The 14,629-nt window shown below is 40.2% G+C and overlaps 1 protein-coding gene and 1 long non-coding RNA gene across 3 annotated transcripts; both read left to right on the top strand.

Annotated features, from left to right (window-relative positions):
• Positions 1 to 2,197: 2,197 nt before the first annotated feature.
• Positions 2,198 to 4,724, top strand: LOC135243757 (uncharacterized). The gene is made up of 4 exons (XR_010326783.1): positions 2,198 to 2,473; positions 2,735 to 2,807; positions 3,692 to 3,754; positions 3,937 to 4,724. It is a non-coding gene; the product is annotated as an uncharacterized LOC135243757 (long non-coding RNA).
• A 4,643-nt stretch (positions 4,725 to 9,367) lies between these two features.
• Positions 9,368 to 14,517, top strand: cpsf4 (cleavage and polyadenylation specific factor 4). 2 transcript variants are annotated; one of them, XM_064314939.1, is made up of 8 exons: positions 9,368 to 9,776; positions 10,322 to 10,387; positions 10,996 to 11,148; positions 11,528 to 11,623; positions 12,685 to 12,778; positions 12,977 to 13,046; positions 13,397 to 13,561; positions 13,922 to 14,517. In XM_064314939.1, the coding sequence occupies exons 1-8, from the start codon at positions 9,674 to 9,676 to the stop codon at positions 13,988 to 13,990; spliced, it is 816 nt and encodes a 271-aa protein (XP_064171009.1). In that variant the 5' UTR covers positions 9,368 to 9,673; the 3' UTR covers positions 13,991 to 14,517. The 2 variants fall into 2 exon arrangements, with proteins under 2 accessions (XP_064171009.1, XP_064171010.1); XM_064314940.1 differs by having other exon boundaries at positions 9,371 to 9,776; positions 10,322 to 10,372.
• The last annotated feature ends 112 nt before the right edge of the window (positions 14,518 to 14,629 follow it).

The following is a 14,629-nucleotide window of genomic DNA, read 5'->3' as shown; positions in this document are numbered from 1 at the left end:
AACTGCCCCAAATCTCTCCTTGACGTGAGTTCAGTCATCACCCCCTGCACCTATGTCAGAGGTATCTCCAAATTCATATTACTTGCCCACCGTAGTTCTTCAAAAATGAGGAAGGGTAGAGCTGTACGTCATTATGACATATGCCTCTACAAAAATTTGCACCTTTCGCAGCTGATATCTCTGCACAGTGATTATCATGGCCAGCCACACAGAGTGAATTAATCAGTTAGGCCTTGATGTGTTAAATGAGCTAAATGTTGTTTTGCATTAAAGGGTTTAAATGGTCACTCTCCAGAATATCTTTGTAAACTGCTTTACTCTCCACAATTATTGCTCCATTCACAAGGTGCTGGTTATCTGAAAGTTCTGTGAATAACCTCCTACAGAGGTCCACTCTTACTCTTATCTCCTTATACATGTTCAGACTACAGACCCAGCACATTTACATACAAAAGCAGGTCCAGCACTTACATCTTCAGTTAATCCTATAGGTTAGTGCAGGGGCAGTGGATCAGGACCACAGATCTGCCAGGTGAGCTGAGCAGCCAGTGCTGCCACTCCATGTGAATGCTCTGATTGGCTGTTCTGTGCTGTACTGGTGCTATCAGTCCAGGACCCCTCATGGTTGCGTACACCTCTTTCATCTCATCTTCTCATAGCACACTGGGGCCTTTCCATATTATGCTTAGGCCTATATGTGTGCTGTGATTAACATACTATTTCCATACTTCCATCTCTACTTATGTTCTCCTTCCTGGGGGTGTCTGGCCCTCTCTCTCAGTCTGATTTAACAGACCATTCCAGTCCAAACACTCTCTTGGTTCCTGCCCACGCCACAATTATGTTATTGTTACGTTCCATGTCGCTGTGTGTTTCTCCCTCTAATGTTGCAGGAGGGCCATTCATCATCCCATTTGCTGTCCCCGCTGTCAATCGTTATTCTGGTCCCGCCTCCACCAATCACATCCCTCCTCTGGAAGATAAAAGCTGTGTGGCTGCTGCCGCTCGTTGTCTCTGTCATTGATCGCTGTTCGTTTTCGCTGTGTGTTTGTGTATGCCCATGTAGAGATTTAGAGACTTGTGTGTGTGTGTGTGAATGTTCCCCTGCTTGTGTGTATGTGTGGTTGTCTGTGTGTGGATCAGGCCCTGCGGCAGGTAAGACAGAGGCCTCTATACACCGGTGCTACACGCAGGAGGAAACTTGTACAGACACATTAGAAAAGGGGTGGTTGCCAACCATGTATCTTGTTTGTAAGAGTACTTAGATAGGCAGTCTTTTGTTGTTCTTTGTTAGTTAGGCAGATTATCTTTTGTTCTAGCTCTGTTTGGTTTTGTTTATTTCATTTCTTTGGCTACATCCATGTCTCTTGGCCTTGTGACCTAGTTGTGTCTTTGTTTTGTGTAAAAATGTGTACAAATGTGAATAGCACTTCACTTGCACTCTTATAATATAACACCTTTAATAGCACCTGCAACCTTGTCTGACCTGATTATTTCCACCAAATGTGCTCAACACCTTTTCACCCGGTCACTTTATTTCACTAAATATGTTACATACTCCCTCCTACCCCTAGACACCTTGAGAGTCATAACAGTTATGTCATGTCATAATGGAACATGGTGGTGAAGATGCATCGCCCTGCTCTTCTGACATGCCTAACTGGGAGAGTATCATCGTTTGGTCCATGAACTCCGCCTGGATAGCACCCGGTTTCAGCTATATTTCAGTCTCTCTTCCATATCTTCACAGTTGCTCGGTAAACAGTGGAATGCTACATGGTAATTTAAACAAGGCTGTTCTTCCCGTGGGCGCCTTCCGCTTACATGATTGGCCACCGCAGCGTGACATCAGAAGTTGATTCTGGTTCTACTTCTTCCCGCACAGCCGTTGCAGTTTTTTCTGCACCCCATGCAGTCCCTACTGCCGCAGCCTAAACGCACTACCCCCATTCAAATGAATGGGAGGACTGCCGTTTTTCCCGCATTGCCAAAGTATTTTATGAATAAATTCTGATTAAATTTGGTTGAACATTGCTAAGGCTTAAGGCCCAGCTGATGCAAGGCTGGGGGCTTCTGCAGAAAGGACAAAGCAAGGGCGTGCTGTTAGCTGAATAGCAAAGTGAAAGTGTTTAATAGGCTATCAACTAGTTAAATTAATGAGAGGCCTTGCCGAACAAGAATGCTCACAGTCCACACTTTTGCCAAGGGAGAAGAGGGGTTAGGAGAGACGGAAGAGGGATCACATGAAGAGTACTCTTGAGCTAGCAAAGGTGCGATGATCAGTAATTACTAATCATAACATTTACACTCAAGCTTCAAGCGCTGGAGGGGAGAGCGCGTGTCTATGGAAAGGCTCATTCTGTATGATTGATTGTTTAATAAGGCTAATAGGGAGTTGACAAAGGACATTAAGAGCTCGAAGTCTATCGGGCAGTAATGGGAATCCCGCGGCTGTCAGCGTAAAGACCCGAAGGTGAGAGAACTTCTGGTAGCCTGCTCAGCAGGGAAGAACGGAGGATCCGAGAGAATTAGCGCACGACAAATGCTGCGCATGTACACAGCTGTTTCACTACTGCCCAGACACACACTGTCTTATTAGTTCATATTTTTATTTTTAAAGTGGATTCGCGTGTGTTTTCTTAGCACACCTGGGAACATGTGTTGGAAAATTAGCCTTTGGCTATAAACACTCACCGCAATGCACCTGATACTTGTTTTTAACGTTGTATAACAGTAGGACGCGCTGTCAGCTCGACACTTCAGGAAGTTGAGAGGCCAATAACACAACAATAAAGATATCCACACAGGTAGGCTACGATCTGATTATGTCGCTACTTTGATTTTCCCAGGTTTCCGCGGGACTTGTTGCTCATTGAAATTCTGTGCACAGCATGCTAATCAGCCTGTTAATGCAGCAATGTTGACAGGGCCTAGTTCCAAAATCTCCTGAGAAGGATATAAGCTGTAAATAATATGCACGCACTAATGTAATTAAGTCAGAGATGGTTAGACAGCTTGGCTATAAAAATCCAATGACGGTAAAATACTCCGAACATTCCGGGCTCATTTTACTGTGATTGCTTCGTGTTAATCCATAAGAGGTGGCAGTTAAGAAGTTGTAATCAGCAGTTGACTTCAAAACCTTGTTGGCGCACCAGACGCACACATGCGCAAAAACACGCGCCCATGCGCCAAAATTGGATACACGGACAAATGTCATTTGAATTGGTTCACTTGTACAGGACGTTTTTGTGTAAATGCTAAATGTTCCCAATGTAAGTTGTGCTGGATAAAGGCATCTGTCAATTAACAATGGCTATGAATAATTCTCCCAAGAGACAGAACTAGATACAAAAAGGCTGGCATTTCAAGAGAAAGTCAGACGTGAATGGAACTCCGTGGACCATTGCCTAAAGGAATATAGTATACGTAGTCCTTCATTTCCGCATCTATGGGCTCATCTCTCTGATGGAGAGATTCAATTTTGCTGCTACCTGTTCAGTCCTAGAGAATGTAAACCTACAGAATGTAAACCAGCAATGTGCATGTGTAGGACTGGGAGTACTTTGTATTGAACTTAACTTTTTATGAAATAATTAATTATTTCTGACCACATTTTAGGATAATTCTTTTAACTGGATTTATTAGGCTCTGTATGTACTTACCTGTGCAAATGCATTTGCAAATCCAGTAGGTGCTTGTCCGTGTTAGCAGAACACGTGTCTGGCTCCAAGGCAACAGTCAGCACCTCACAGTAAGTTTCCATCACAGCACCCTTATAACCTATGAAATATAACCTGACAACAACAAAGGCAGCTGCTGCTAACCGGGGGTATGTGCTTGCAGGAGGACTCGGGGGAGTGAGGTGAAGATTTATTTTGGAAATCATATCTTCACTGCCATCTTAGGATGCCATCTTGTTTCTGTCCTCTATAGGTGAATGAGAGTCTCGGGCCACTGCAACATCTCAGATTGCATAGAAGACACAACAAATCAAATGGGTGGTGGATTTTGGCAGAGAGAAAACTGTCATTCATGAAGCTGATGGAGATAGTGTGCACACTGTACATACAGTGCAGTGTGTAAGTATTTGGACAGTGCCAGACGTTTTTTTAACTTTTATTATTTGGCTTGGTACTCGAGCACATTGGATTCGAAATAAAACAATAACTTGAGCTGACTTTCAGCTTTAAGTTGAGGGTGTTTACATCCATAGCAGGTAAAAGAGAAATACAATTTATGAGTGCTTGTGGATTTCTAAGTCATTTTATTGTTTAGAATCCCACACGGTGACAACTCAGTCCCTTTCGATTTTAACATGTGTTATGATAAATGCTCGTTGCTGTTCTCACTGAATAGATATGGAGATTGCTACATTGTCTGGTCTGACCCTGGGGGATTAGCTAGCCAGCTGAAGAACTGTAACAGCAAGGACATTAAAAAAATTTGGGTTTGGATAAAGAAGTAACCTCCTGCTTTCTTCCTTTTTTCTGTCTGGCTTGATTACCCTCCATCGGGAATTTGCCTGTCCATCAATCCAGGTGCCCTTCTTCATGGATGCTGAGAGTTTGAATGTCAACCTCAAAATATCTGTGAGGTTATTTTCACACCTAGGATCTCCATCACCCTCTACTGGTAAATATGGAAGCAGTTGAGCTGATGTGGTTCTATACATCCAGGCTCTATCTGTGCAATTGACGCCAATAAATATGTCTTGCTGCCTATTTGCCAAAATTGTAGTCCTACACTATTTCATTTGGCTCCCCTCCCCACACTGGATATGTATCAACATTCTGTTCCCAAATGGGATATTTATCATGGTTTATGATTATTATATTTCCACAAAGGATATCAACCATCATTTTCATTCCAAACTGCATATTTCAACCGAGCATTCTTCACAAACTGTATATTTTTTCATGATTTTAATCACACTGTATATTCACCCTGTACCCTCCTCCCACACTGTATATTCACCCTGTACCCTCCTCCCCCACTGAATATTCACCCTGTACCCTCCTCCCACACTGCATATTCACCCTGTACCCTCCTCCCACACTGCATATTCACCCTGTACCCTCCTCCCACACTGCATATTTTACCACAATTCGGTTCCCAAACAGGATGCTTATCACGATTGTCATGATTTTCCCTGATTTATCATAACTCACCATGATTCCATTTTAAGTGTATCTGCCATGATTATAATCTCACTCTGTGTATTTCAATAGCCTTATTCCAAATCATCTTATTTACTATGAATCTATTCCTACATGAAATACTTACTTTGATAACCATGTTCTATCTTGATGCACTGAGTTTCTGTTGACTCAAAGTATATTTACCATTATTTTAATCCTACAAGGTATGGTTATATTACACACAGACTTTAATTTATATTTACCCTGATTTACTATGATGCTATGATATTTTCCATTATTATTGTCCCACACTGCATATGTTGATGGGGACCTCTTCTCAAACTGGATATTTACCCTGAGTATACTTGCATATGGAATATTTCCACACTTACCATGTTTTATTGTGATTTGCATTCATCATATTTCCGCTAAGCATATTTACCATGATTCTGTTCCCAAACTGGATATTTGTCATTATTACCATGATTTACCATGGCTTACCCTGATTATATAACATAACATAACATAACGTAAAACGAGAACAGGCCATTCAGCCCAACACTGCTCATCTCACCTACCACTAAACTGTACTTAATGCTTAGTTTACCTAAAAGCTAGATAGTATCTAACACTGTATCAAGCCGGGCCTTGAATACCCCCAGTGTTTCTGCCTCCACTACATGTCCAGGCAAGCTATTCCATACAGTGACCACTCTCTGTGTGAAAAATATTTCCTAATGTCTGTGTGAAATTTACCCTTTGCCAGTATCATTACCACAGATCATATTTACCATACTAAAATCCCACACAGCATATTTACCAAGACTCCTCTTCCGAAACAGCATATATATCATAATTCTGTTCAATTACAGGACATTTGCATGATTACCAAATTTACTGATTTACCCTGATCTACCATAATTATATTTACCATTATCACCCCACACTGCACACATTTCCAAACTGTAAAAGCAAACTTACCATGATCCTTTCCCCACACATAATTGCAATTATTCTTCCCAAACAGGATATGTGCCATAGTTCTTTTTCTACATGGGATATTCACCATGATTATCACAATTTAAACTGTTTCTATTGTATATTTACCATAATTATATTCACAAGCATGACATTCACCATAGTTCTTTTTTCCAATTGGAAATTTATCAAGTTTCTATTCCTGCACAGGCTATGATTTTATGGGTAATTAGGATATTGAACTAGGGTAATGGGTTGAGGGTTGAGGTTCTTTTAAGGAAGGAGTAATGTATAAAATGATACTTATGGTTAAGGGGGGAGGGGAGGAATATTCAATGTGGTGATGAATCAACTGCAGCCCCACCAGTGGATGTAAGGATTTATTCATAATGGCAATGTTTGGAGAAAGGATATAACACATTCAAAGCCCGCCCCCCAGTGGCAAGCATGCATATTACACAGCGTTAGAAAAATCAAGAGTCCATCCCAAGAATCAGCCCAGCAACAATCAAATAAATTAAACAAGACCTTTTTTTTTTTTTTTTTAAAGCAGAAATATTATAATTTTCTTAATTAAATTATAAATATATATAAATATATATGTTCTCTGATGTATAGAGTATAAGAGCTGTCAGAAATGTGTATGCTAATATTGGGAAAAAAGATGCATCACTATGTTACGGATTCCAGCAGTTATACACACCAGTAAAAAAAGAAATAAAAAGTTGAGACAAAGAGAAAACAGTGACTCACACAATTTATTCCCTAGACATATACAGACTTCCAGTATTAGCCTGGGGGTAGCTATTTACCTGTATTTTTATCAAAAGAGGGTACTATCTGTCATGGTCCTGTGTACTCCTGTCTGCGTTTTCCCTGTTGGGCCGCCAGATGGCGGCACTTCTGTTTTGTGTCCTGTTCCCCCCCTGTTAATTGTATTATTGGTTGTCTCGTTATCCCATCATTGTTCCCACCTGTGTCTTGTTATCCCCTCCTTCTGGTTTGATTGTTTTTTGAGTTTACCTGTGTCTTGTCACCCCCCTGTCTATTTAAGTTCTCTGTTCCCTTGACTCGGGTGCTGGTTCCTTGTGTTTGTTACCTGACATACATGTTCCTGCCTGCTTGTGTTTGTTTCCCGACTTTCATGTACCTGCCTTGTGTTTGTTTCCCGACTTTCTTGTACCTGCCTGCGTTTGTTACCCGTTTGTGTTTTGTTCCTGACCCGTATGTATTTTCTGGTGTTTCTTTTGTGTTTGTTTCCGATTTTGCAAACTGTATGTACCTGCTTGTTCCCTTGTGCTCTGCCTTCCCGTGTTCTGCCCCGGCTGTGTTTTTGAGTTCTTGTTGTTTTCTGTATCATTAGATTATTTTTTGAGTTTGTGTTTCACCTGCCTGTATTTTGTTCCTGACTTGTGTTTTTGACCTTCCCTTGTGCTCTGCCTTCCCGTGTTCTGCCCTGTCTGTGTTTTTGAGTTCCTGTTTTCTGTTTCATTAGATTATTTTTTGAGTTGGTGTTTTAGCCCATTGTGGCCTTGTCTGTTCCTTGTTTGTTCACCTTGTGTTAGTAAAGTCTTTGTTAATTTTCTCCCTTTTGAGTTTCGTGTTTTTCCACTCTGCGCCTGGGTCCCAGCACCCGTACCGTCACAACTATCAACTAATGAAAAACAATTGTATTACCCTTCTCTTCCATTAAATCCCATTGGGAAAACTTTTTCTGGTCCAAATGATTTCTAGTAACTGCAAGATGGGACGTGTATATGTTCAGGATGTTCATGAACTGTGCTTTCATCTGTCCTCAGTCCTGCAGAATTGTCAGTACTGGTTTATAAGCCATCTATTTTGAATAAATACAAAAGGTAACAGAGTGAATCTGATCAAAGAATGGTCAGTATCTTTGATGGAAAAGGGATGTTTTTAAGATGGTGGATTAAGATATTAATCAATAAACCGTGCAGTGTGGTATGACTCACAGCTATATTGAGACACTGAGCTCTGCCAGGAGGAATCTCGAAGGGGAGGGATAGTCCACAAGTCTGGAGGTCTATCGATCTGGCAAAAAAAAAGTCCAATGTACTTTTTCGGGGAGGATCGGTTCCAAGAATTAAATTGAATTAAATTAATATTTTTTTATATTAGTGTTGAATCTGTAGGATGCTGGCAAGTTGCTTGTTTCTCTTTAAAAGTTATTGTTGCTTGTCCCTGGTATTTGTGAACCACCGCCTGCTAGTTGGTAAGTTTTCAGGGAACAGTTGGAGCACTCCGATAGTAAAGCATATGAGGTCACAAAAAAAGACAGCGGCACACATCTGAGGTTACAAAAACATAAAAATCTATTTTTCCATAATGCTGAGACAGTATCTTCCTCAAAACAATCAAGTTTATATTCTTGTATTATCAGTGTGAGCCCAAAAGGGGATGTCTGAGACAGTTTTTACTAGTATATTGGCTGTGACTGCATGCCATCTAAATCTAAGGAAAAAATATAGCAAGGAGTGCTACATTAATACATTCAGTTTGCATTGAGAATGTTCAAGAAGTCAATAAACAATTGTTTTGACATATTGGCAAATTTTGTTCAGTTGCTATCACAGTGGATGCAATAACTAGCTAAACTAGCCACTCTCCACTTGGCACATGGCAGCTACTTCTTTACAGCTCCTACCAAAAACAAGAAACTGTTTCACCTTGCAATGGCTTCTTGGGGGACGGATGTAAACAATATTTGAATTAACCACAGGGGTTGCTGCAGTGTCATTATGTTACCCACCTGTGCTATTTCTACCCCAAAATGCATTCATTGGTTTACTATGGATTTACATAAATCATAACAGACACAGTGTCTGTAATTCTAAACCTCTTTACTATTATTTATAATTTATACACTCAATTAACACTTGAATTATAATTTGATTGTACATATACAATTGCAGAATAGAAAACATAATTTTGACTGCAGAGTGGAGATTTAATATATTTATAGACAGATAAATAATTCATGTGTAAATACAATAGAACACAGTCAAGCAGTGTGCTACAAATTACGAAATTATTTTAATTTAAACAAAATGTAAATGGATGGTGTTTTTGCGTTCAATACTACGAAAAAAATAATCACAGAAAAGCGTGAAATCAAACTTTTATTTTGAAAATTTCAGCTCTCGCGCTTACCGGAAGTTACTTTCTTTTTTATATTAGCTGCTACCTTCACATTTCTGCTTTCAAGCATCGAGATATATCAAGTTGTGTGGGGCAGAGGCGTACTTTCATGTATTGTTATTATCTGGTCATGTTTATGGCCAGAGCAATGTACTTTATCGCCAGGGGAAAAGCCAATTAACTTTTGGGCAGAGGGCGTGTTTTTCGGTCTACGTAGAAAGTGGAAGTTCAGAGGCCAGAGTTCGAATCGGAAGTGTTGAGCGAGAGTGAGCGGAAAGTAGCAAGCTACAATTTGCTAACTGGTGCTAACTCGTTCGTCTTGGCTATTCTCGTAGCTTTCAGTTCGCATATGTCCTATGATTTCTGTCTGATTGGTTAGCTATCATCACTGATCGAAAATGCAGGAATTAATCTCTTCAGTGGATCATATAAAATTTGATCTGGAGATTGCTGTGGAACAGCAGTTAGGAGCCCAGCCTCTGCCATTCCCTGGAATGGACAGTAAGTGACGTTATAAATATCGTAGCTAAAAGCATTAGTGCTGGCTAATTCTGCTTAAAATATGATTTCAACAAGCCCTACGCGCCAGCACATAACATTGACTCAGCTTACAAGTTGGTAACGAGTTCAGTAAATTCGCAAGCATTACCTTGCATCAACACTGACTCCTTTATCTAGTTTTCACTTTGCTAACTATGTAGCCAGCTAGTCTGCAACAAGTATACAGCCAGTGTCAGCTAGCGGCAGTTGATGTATAACAGTTGTTGGCGACCTAACTTTCATAATGTTTGTGGTGGTGGTTTGCAATTGGTCTGCCCTATATTGTGTTTGACAGTAATATTACAAAGCTACGTAACTTCGCCAAACCTGAAGTTCACGTTAGCTGAGATGGTAGTTGATGGTGATTAAAAATATCTGCAGCGCTCCTGGTAGCAAGTTGAAGTGAAGACAAAATCACATATCTGAGATGCAGCTTCAATTGCTGCTTGCACTTACTGTCAATTTCGCCATATGAGTATCTTTTAACATTCCTAAATGCTTTTCAGAATCAGGAGCGGCGGTGTGTGAGTTCTTTCTGAAAGCTACGTGCTTAAAAGGTACGTGTTTAAAAGGTACGTGTTAGAGTTACTACTTAAGACGCGTTAATGAGATGCATTTACTAGCTACCTCGTCATCTGTGCGGCATTTGAAATATTATAAGATCACGTGTGTAAGTAAGGACATTTTTTGTGTACCTTGTATACCATCATGCTTTTAAACTATTTTTATAATTCACCCTTAATGGACTATGTTACATCTTAAGAATATGATTGAAGATCCCTAAATCCCTAATTCCTAATTATAATTTTACCGATTTTTCACTGAACAATGCAGCCAGAACTACAGTATTGAATTTGACAGTATTGGAAACAAGAACTTTGCTTTTTTAATTTTATAATTTTAGTTTGTGTATGAAAAACTTTTTTAATAAAAATAAAATATTTGTAATATTAAATTAGTTTATGCTGCTTGGTAAATATTGAATTCATGTTTTTTAATTCATTTCCTATTCCACTATTGTATGGACTATGAAGTCCATACAATAATGGAATTTTACTTACTTAAAAGTATATACTTTGTAGAGGATGGCCCTATTGCACAGACTAACAGTGGTAACAAAATCTCCAGTGCATAACAATCGGGTTGTTTTTCCCGATTTGCTTTTTATTGCTTTCTGAAGGAGGGATGTGTCCCTTCCGTCACATCAGTGGAGAGAAAACTGTGGTGTGCAAACACTGGCTGAGGGGACTCTGCAAGAAGGGGGACCAGTGCGAGTTTCTGCATGAGTACGACATGACCAAGATGCCCGAATGCTATTTCTACTCCAAATTCGGTCTGTGAGCTTCACGAACCTTGCACTGTGGCACCTTGCTAATAATATATTTATCATATTTATACCGATCCACTGTCTATATTGTTTATAACTGTCTATACTATTTATATCACATTGTATTGTATTCATATTTATCAATATTGTATTCATATTTATTCACTTATGTACATACACCTTACTGCACTTTACTGCTTCTTTTGCACTTCTGGTTAGATGCTAACTGCATTTCGTTGTCTCAGTACGTGTACTCTGTGCAATGACAATAAAGTTGAATCTAACTCTAAATCTAAATCTTGACTCTGTCGAGTCAAGCAAATGCAGTTTTCCTGCCCGTTTTATTTTTGGCCTTCCCACCATAATTCCAACTCTTCCTTTGTAGGAGAGTGCAGTAACAAAGAATGCCCGTTCTTACACATTGACCCAGAGTCGAAGATCAAAGATTGTCCATGGTATGACAGAGGATTCTGTAAACACGGTAAGTTACATTACATTACATTACAGGCATTTAGCAGACGCTCTTATCCAGAGCGACTTACACAACTTTTTACATAGCATTTTACATTGTATCCATTTATACAGCTGGATATATACTGAAGCAATGCAGGTTAAGTACCTTGCTTAAGGGTACAACGGCAGTGTCCTTACCCGGGAATCGAACCTGCGACCTTTCGGTTACAAGCCCAGTTCCTTACCCACTATGCTACACTCCGTCCTGTTATCGTGAAAACCAAACGTATTGTAAAGAAACAAATATTGAGTAAAAACAGCTCAAGGTATGTCAGGGTATATTTTTGATCAGTCTTATGATCTCAAAGATGGGGTCATGAATATATTGTCTAAATTTGATGATGAATAAGAGATCAACCTTTTTTGTCACAAATATCTGCTTGTGGGTGCCATTAACAACAGGTACTACAATTATACAGTTAACTGTAGAACTGGGCATATACAGTTCTTAACTACAATGAATTGTATTAGCCTACACAAAAATGTATGTTCATTCTCCCTTATGCACATTTGCATGCTATTTAATAAATTTAGCAATATATATGCATGACTCCTCTTTTAGATTTTTAAACCATTTCCTGGTCTCCTTCATTTTCCTTCAAACTTGACATTAAAGAGGCTTGATGTTAAATGATGAAGTAAAAATTTTCTACAAAATGTGTTTGTAACAATACCTATAGAAAAAAAACATGGCAAAGCACACAAACCGTGTCCAAGACAAGTTAGCTTTCTACATTGATGTACAAATCCTATCATACTATATGATATGGACAGATGCACTTCAAAATTTTTATCAATGGCAGGTGCATTTCAAAACAAAATCACAAACAGGAAATTACGAGATTCTTAATTTACCATTCTCTGTATTTTAGTTAACCCCTGCCAAGTGGAGAGTCCCTTTTTAAATTGCTCCAACTGTGCCCTGAAAATTCTTCCAGACTGCTTGTTCATCATCCTGCCTTCGAGGGCGGCTGCCTGGAGGTTGCTTGGTTACGAGTCCTGTTCTCATTTGCTCCTCCTCTTCCTCAGGTCCTGACTGCCGGCACAGGCACACGCGGAGGGTCATCTGCGTCAACTACCTGGTCGGCTTCTGTCCGGAAGGCCGCTCTTGTAAATTCATGCAGTGAGTCCGGATCGTTTCCTTCTCGTATTTTCCCCTCATTCCCCCTTTTGCGTTAAGATGTGCAGGACTGCCGCATTTTCGAAACGATGATTCTGATTTGTGGTTACCGGTACAGCCAGATGTGAACGTGTCTCTGTGTTCTGAGAGAGTAGAATACGGATTGGCTGTTAAATTGTTCAATTGATGTCATTCCTTTAGCCCACGCTTTGAGCTTCCTCTGGGTGCAACAGAACAACCGCCTCTGCCGCAGCAGCCACAGGCTCAAAAGGTACAGTGTCTTGAAGTTTGATTTTTCCCGTAGTTGGTGCAGGCACCTGTGTGTCTGTTGGCTTGCTCCAACAGCCTCTTAACATCACACATTGCATTCAGGTCTAAATAAAGGTCTTCTTGTTTGAAAACTGACTACGGCCAATGATAACGAATGTAGCCGCCGCATCAGGCTCAGGATGAAGAGGAACTGTCCTGTTCTTCTCGTGTACAATGCAATGTCTAATGGCCAAAAAATAAAATCATCTTGGGTTGAGCACCTATTCAGCACAACGGTTTAAAAAAAAGAAAGTTTCTACTAATAAAGTCTTTATCCTCAATTTTTTCCTTTTAATTTTCTTTCCATTTCAGAACATCCAGCCCTTGAACAGGTCTTCATTATCGCTCATCCAGCTAACCAGCCCCAACATGAACTCCAACCACCAGAGGCCACAGCATACCTTCGGGGCAATGCACTCCCACAATAACATGGGCAACAGAGGGCCCCGTCCACTGGACCAAGTCACCTGCTATAAGGTATCCAGCATCAGTATCCATCTGTCTTTTAAAAAATGTATAAATCTATGGATCATACCATCCATCTTTTTAAAAATGTATATGTATATCAATGGATCATACCATCCTTCTTTTAAAAAATGTATATCTATGCATCATACCTTCCTTTAAAAAAAAAACATATCTATATAAAATTTTAAAAGGATTAAATTGGATTTCTTATATATTTAGCATTACATTTTCATTATTAAAGTTTATATTCACTAATCACCTTCGGTGCATTGTAACGGCAGAGATCCGGCGTTTTGCGTAAGTTCCTTTGCGAGGCTACGCTTGCTGCTTTTAGCGCTGACGCTCCTTCTGTTTGTTTGATCTCCTCAGTGTGGCGAGAAGGGACACTACGCCAACAAATGTACAAAGGGACACCTGGCTTTCCTGAGCGGGCAGTAGCACCCGTCGACTCACCGGACAAGCTTTCGCCCCCCCTCCCCCCTCCCCCCCCGAGCGACCCGGGGACCGGGACCCCCATGAGCAGCGCTGGCGAAACGTCTGGGTGTGCCGGCCCCCAGTCCAGTAAGCATTGAAAACGGAAATGGCGGCGGAAGTCCGAGGATTTGGTGATTCTCGTTGCTGCGGAACGGTGAAACAGCCCCCTGGGCGAAGGTGCGAACAGAAACCGCTCGCAGCCAATGAGTGAATTTGTAACTATTTTGGGTTCCGGAACCCTGAACCATTTCAGGATCTTTTTTTATTGTAATTTTTTTTTTTTGTCTGTGATGAAAGAAGTAATTGTATCGTCATCTCAAGCTACCGGCTGTTCTTTGTCTCTCCGCTATTGCAGGGTTATAACTTGCATAAGACAACGTTTTCAAGTACAGGACACATTTTGTTGGCAGCTCTAGTGCTTTCCAGCAATGAAGTACTATTACAGTCAATTTGTATCTTGTAATTTCAAAAATAAAAACTAGCAAATTTAATTGCTTTACTGGACGGTAGTTAAATTTCTTGTACATGCTTAGATATTTACTACAAAAATGGGATGGAAAATTGAAAGGATTTTGTAGATGTTATCTGGTTAAAAAAATAATT

The sequence above is a fragment of the Anguilla rostrata genome, chromosome 17 (genome assembly GCF_018555375.3).
Source record: "Anguilla rostrata isolate EN2019 chromosome 17, ASM1855537v3, whole genome shotgun sequence".
NCBI lineage: Eukaryota > Metazoa > Chordata > Actinopteri > Anguilliformes > Anguillidae > Anguilla > Anguilla rostrata.
The sequence above is the reverse complement of the archived record's forward strand: the minus strand, read 5'-3'. Positions and strand labels throughout refer to the sequence as shown.

What these genes read in the sequence shown, in the direction of transcription:
- cpsf4 (XM_064314939.1), top strand. Translation starts at nt 9,674, where the DNA reads ATGCAGGAATTAATCTCTTCAGTGGATCATATAAAATTTGATCTGGAG. An exon ending in GCCATTCCCTGGAATGGACA is followed by an intron (nt 9,777 to 10,321) that starts GTAAGTGACGTT and finishes AATGCTTTTCAG; the next exon opens with AATCAGGAGCGGCGGTGTGT. An exon ending in CAGAGGATTCTGTAAACACG is followed by an intron (nt 11,624 to 12,684) that starts GTAAGTTACATT and finishes CCTCTTCCTCAG; the next exon opens with GTCCTGACTGCCGGCACAGG.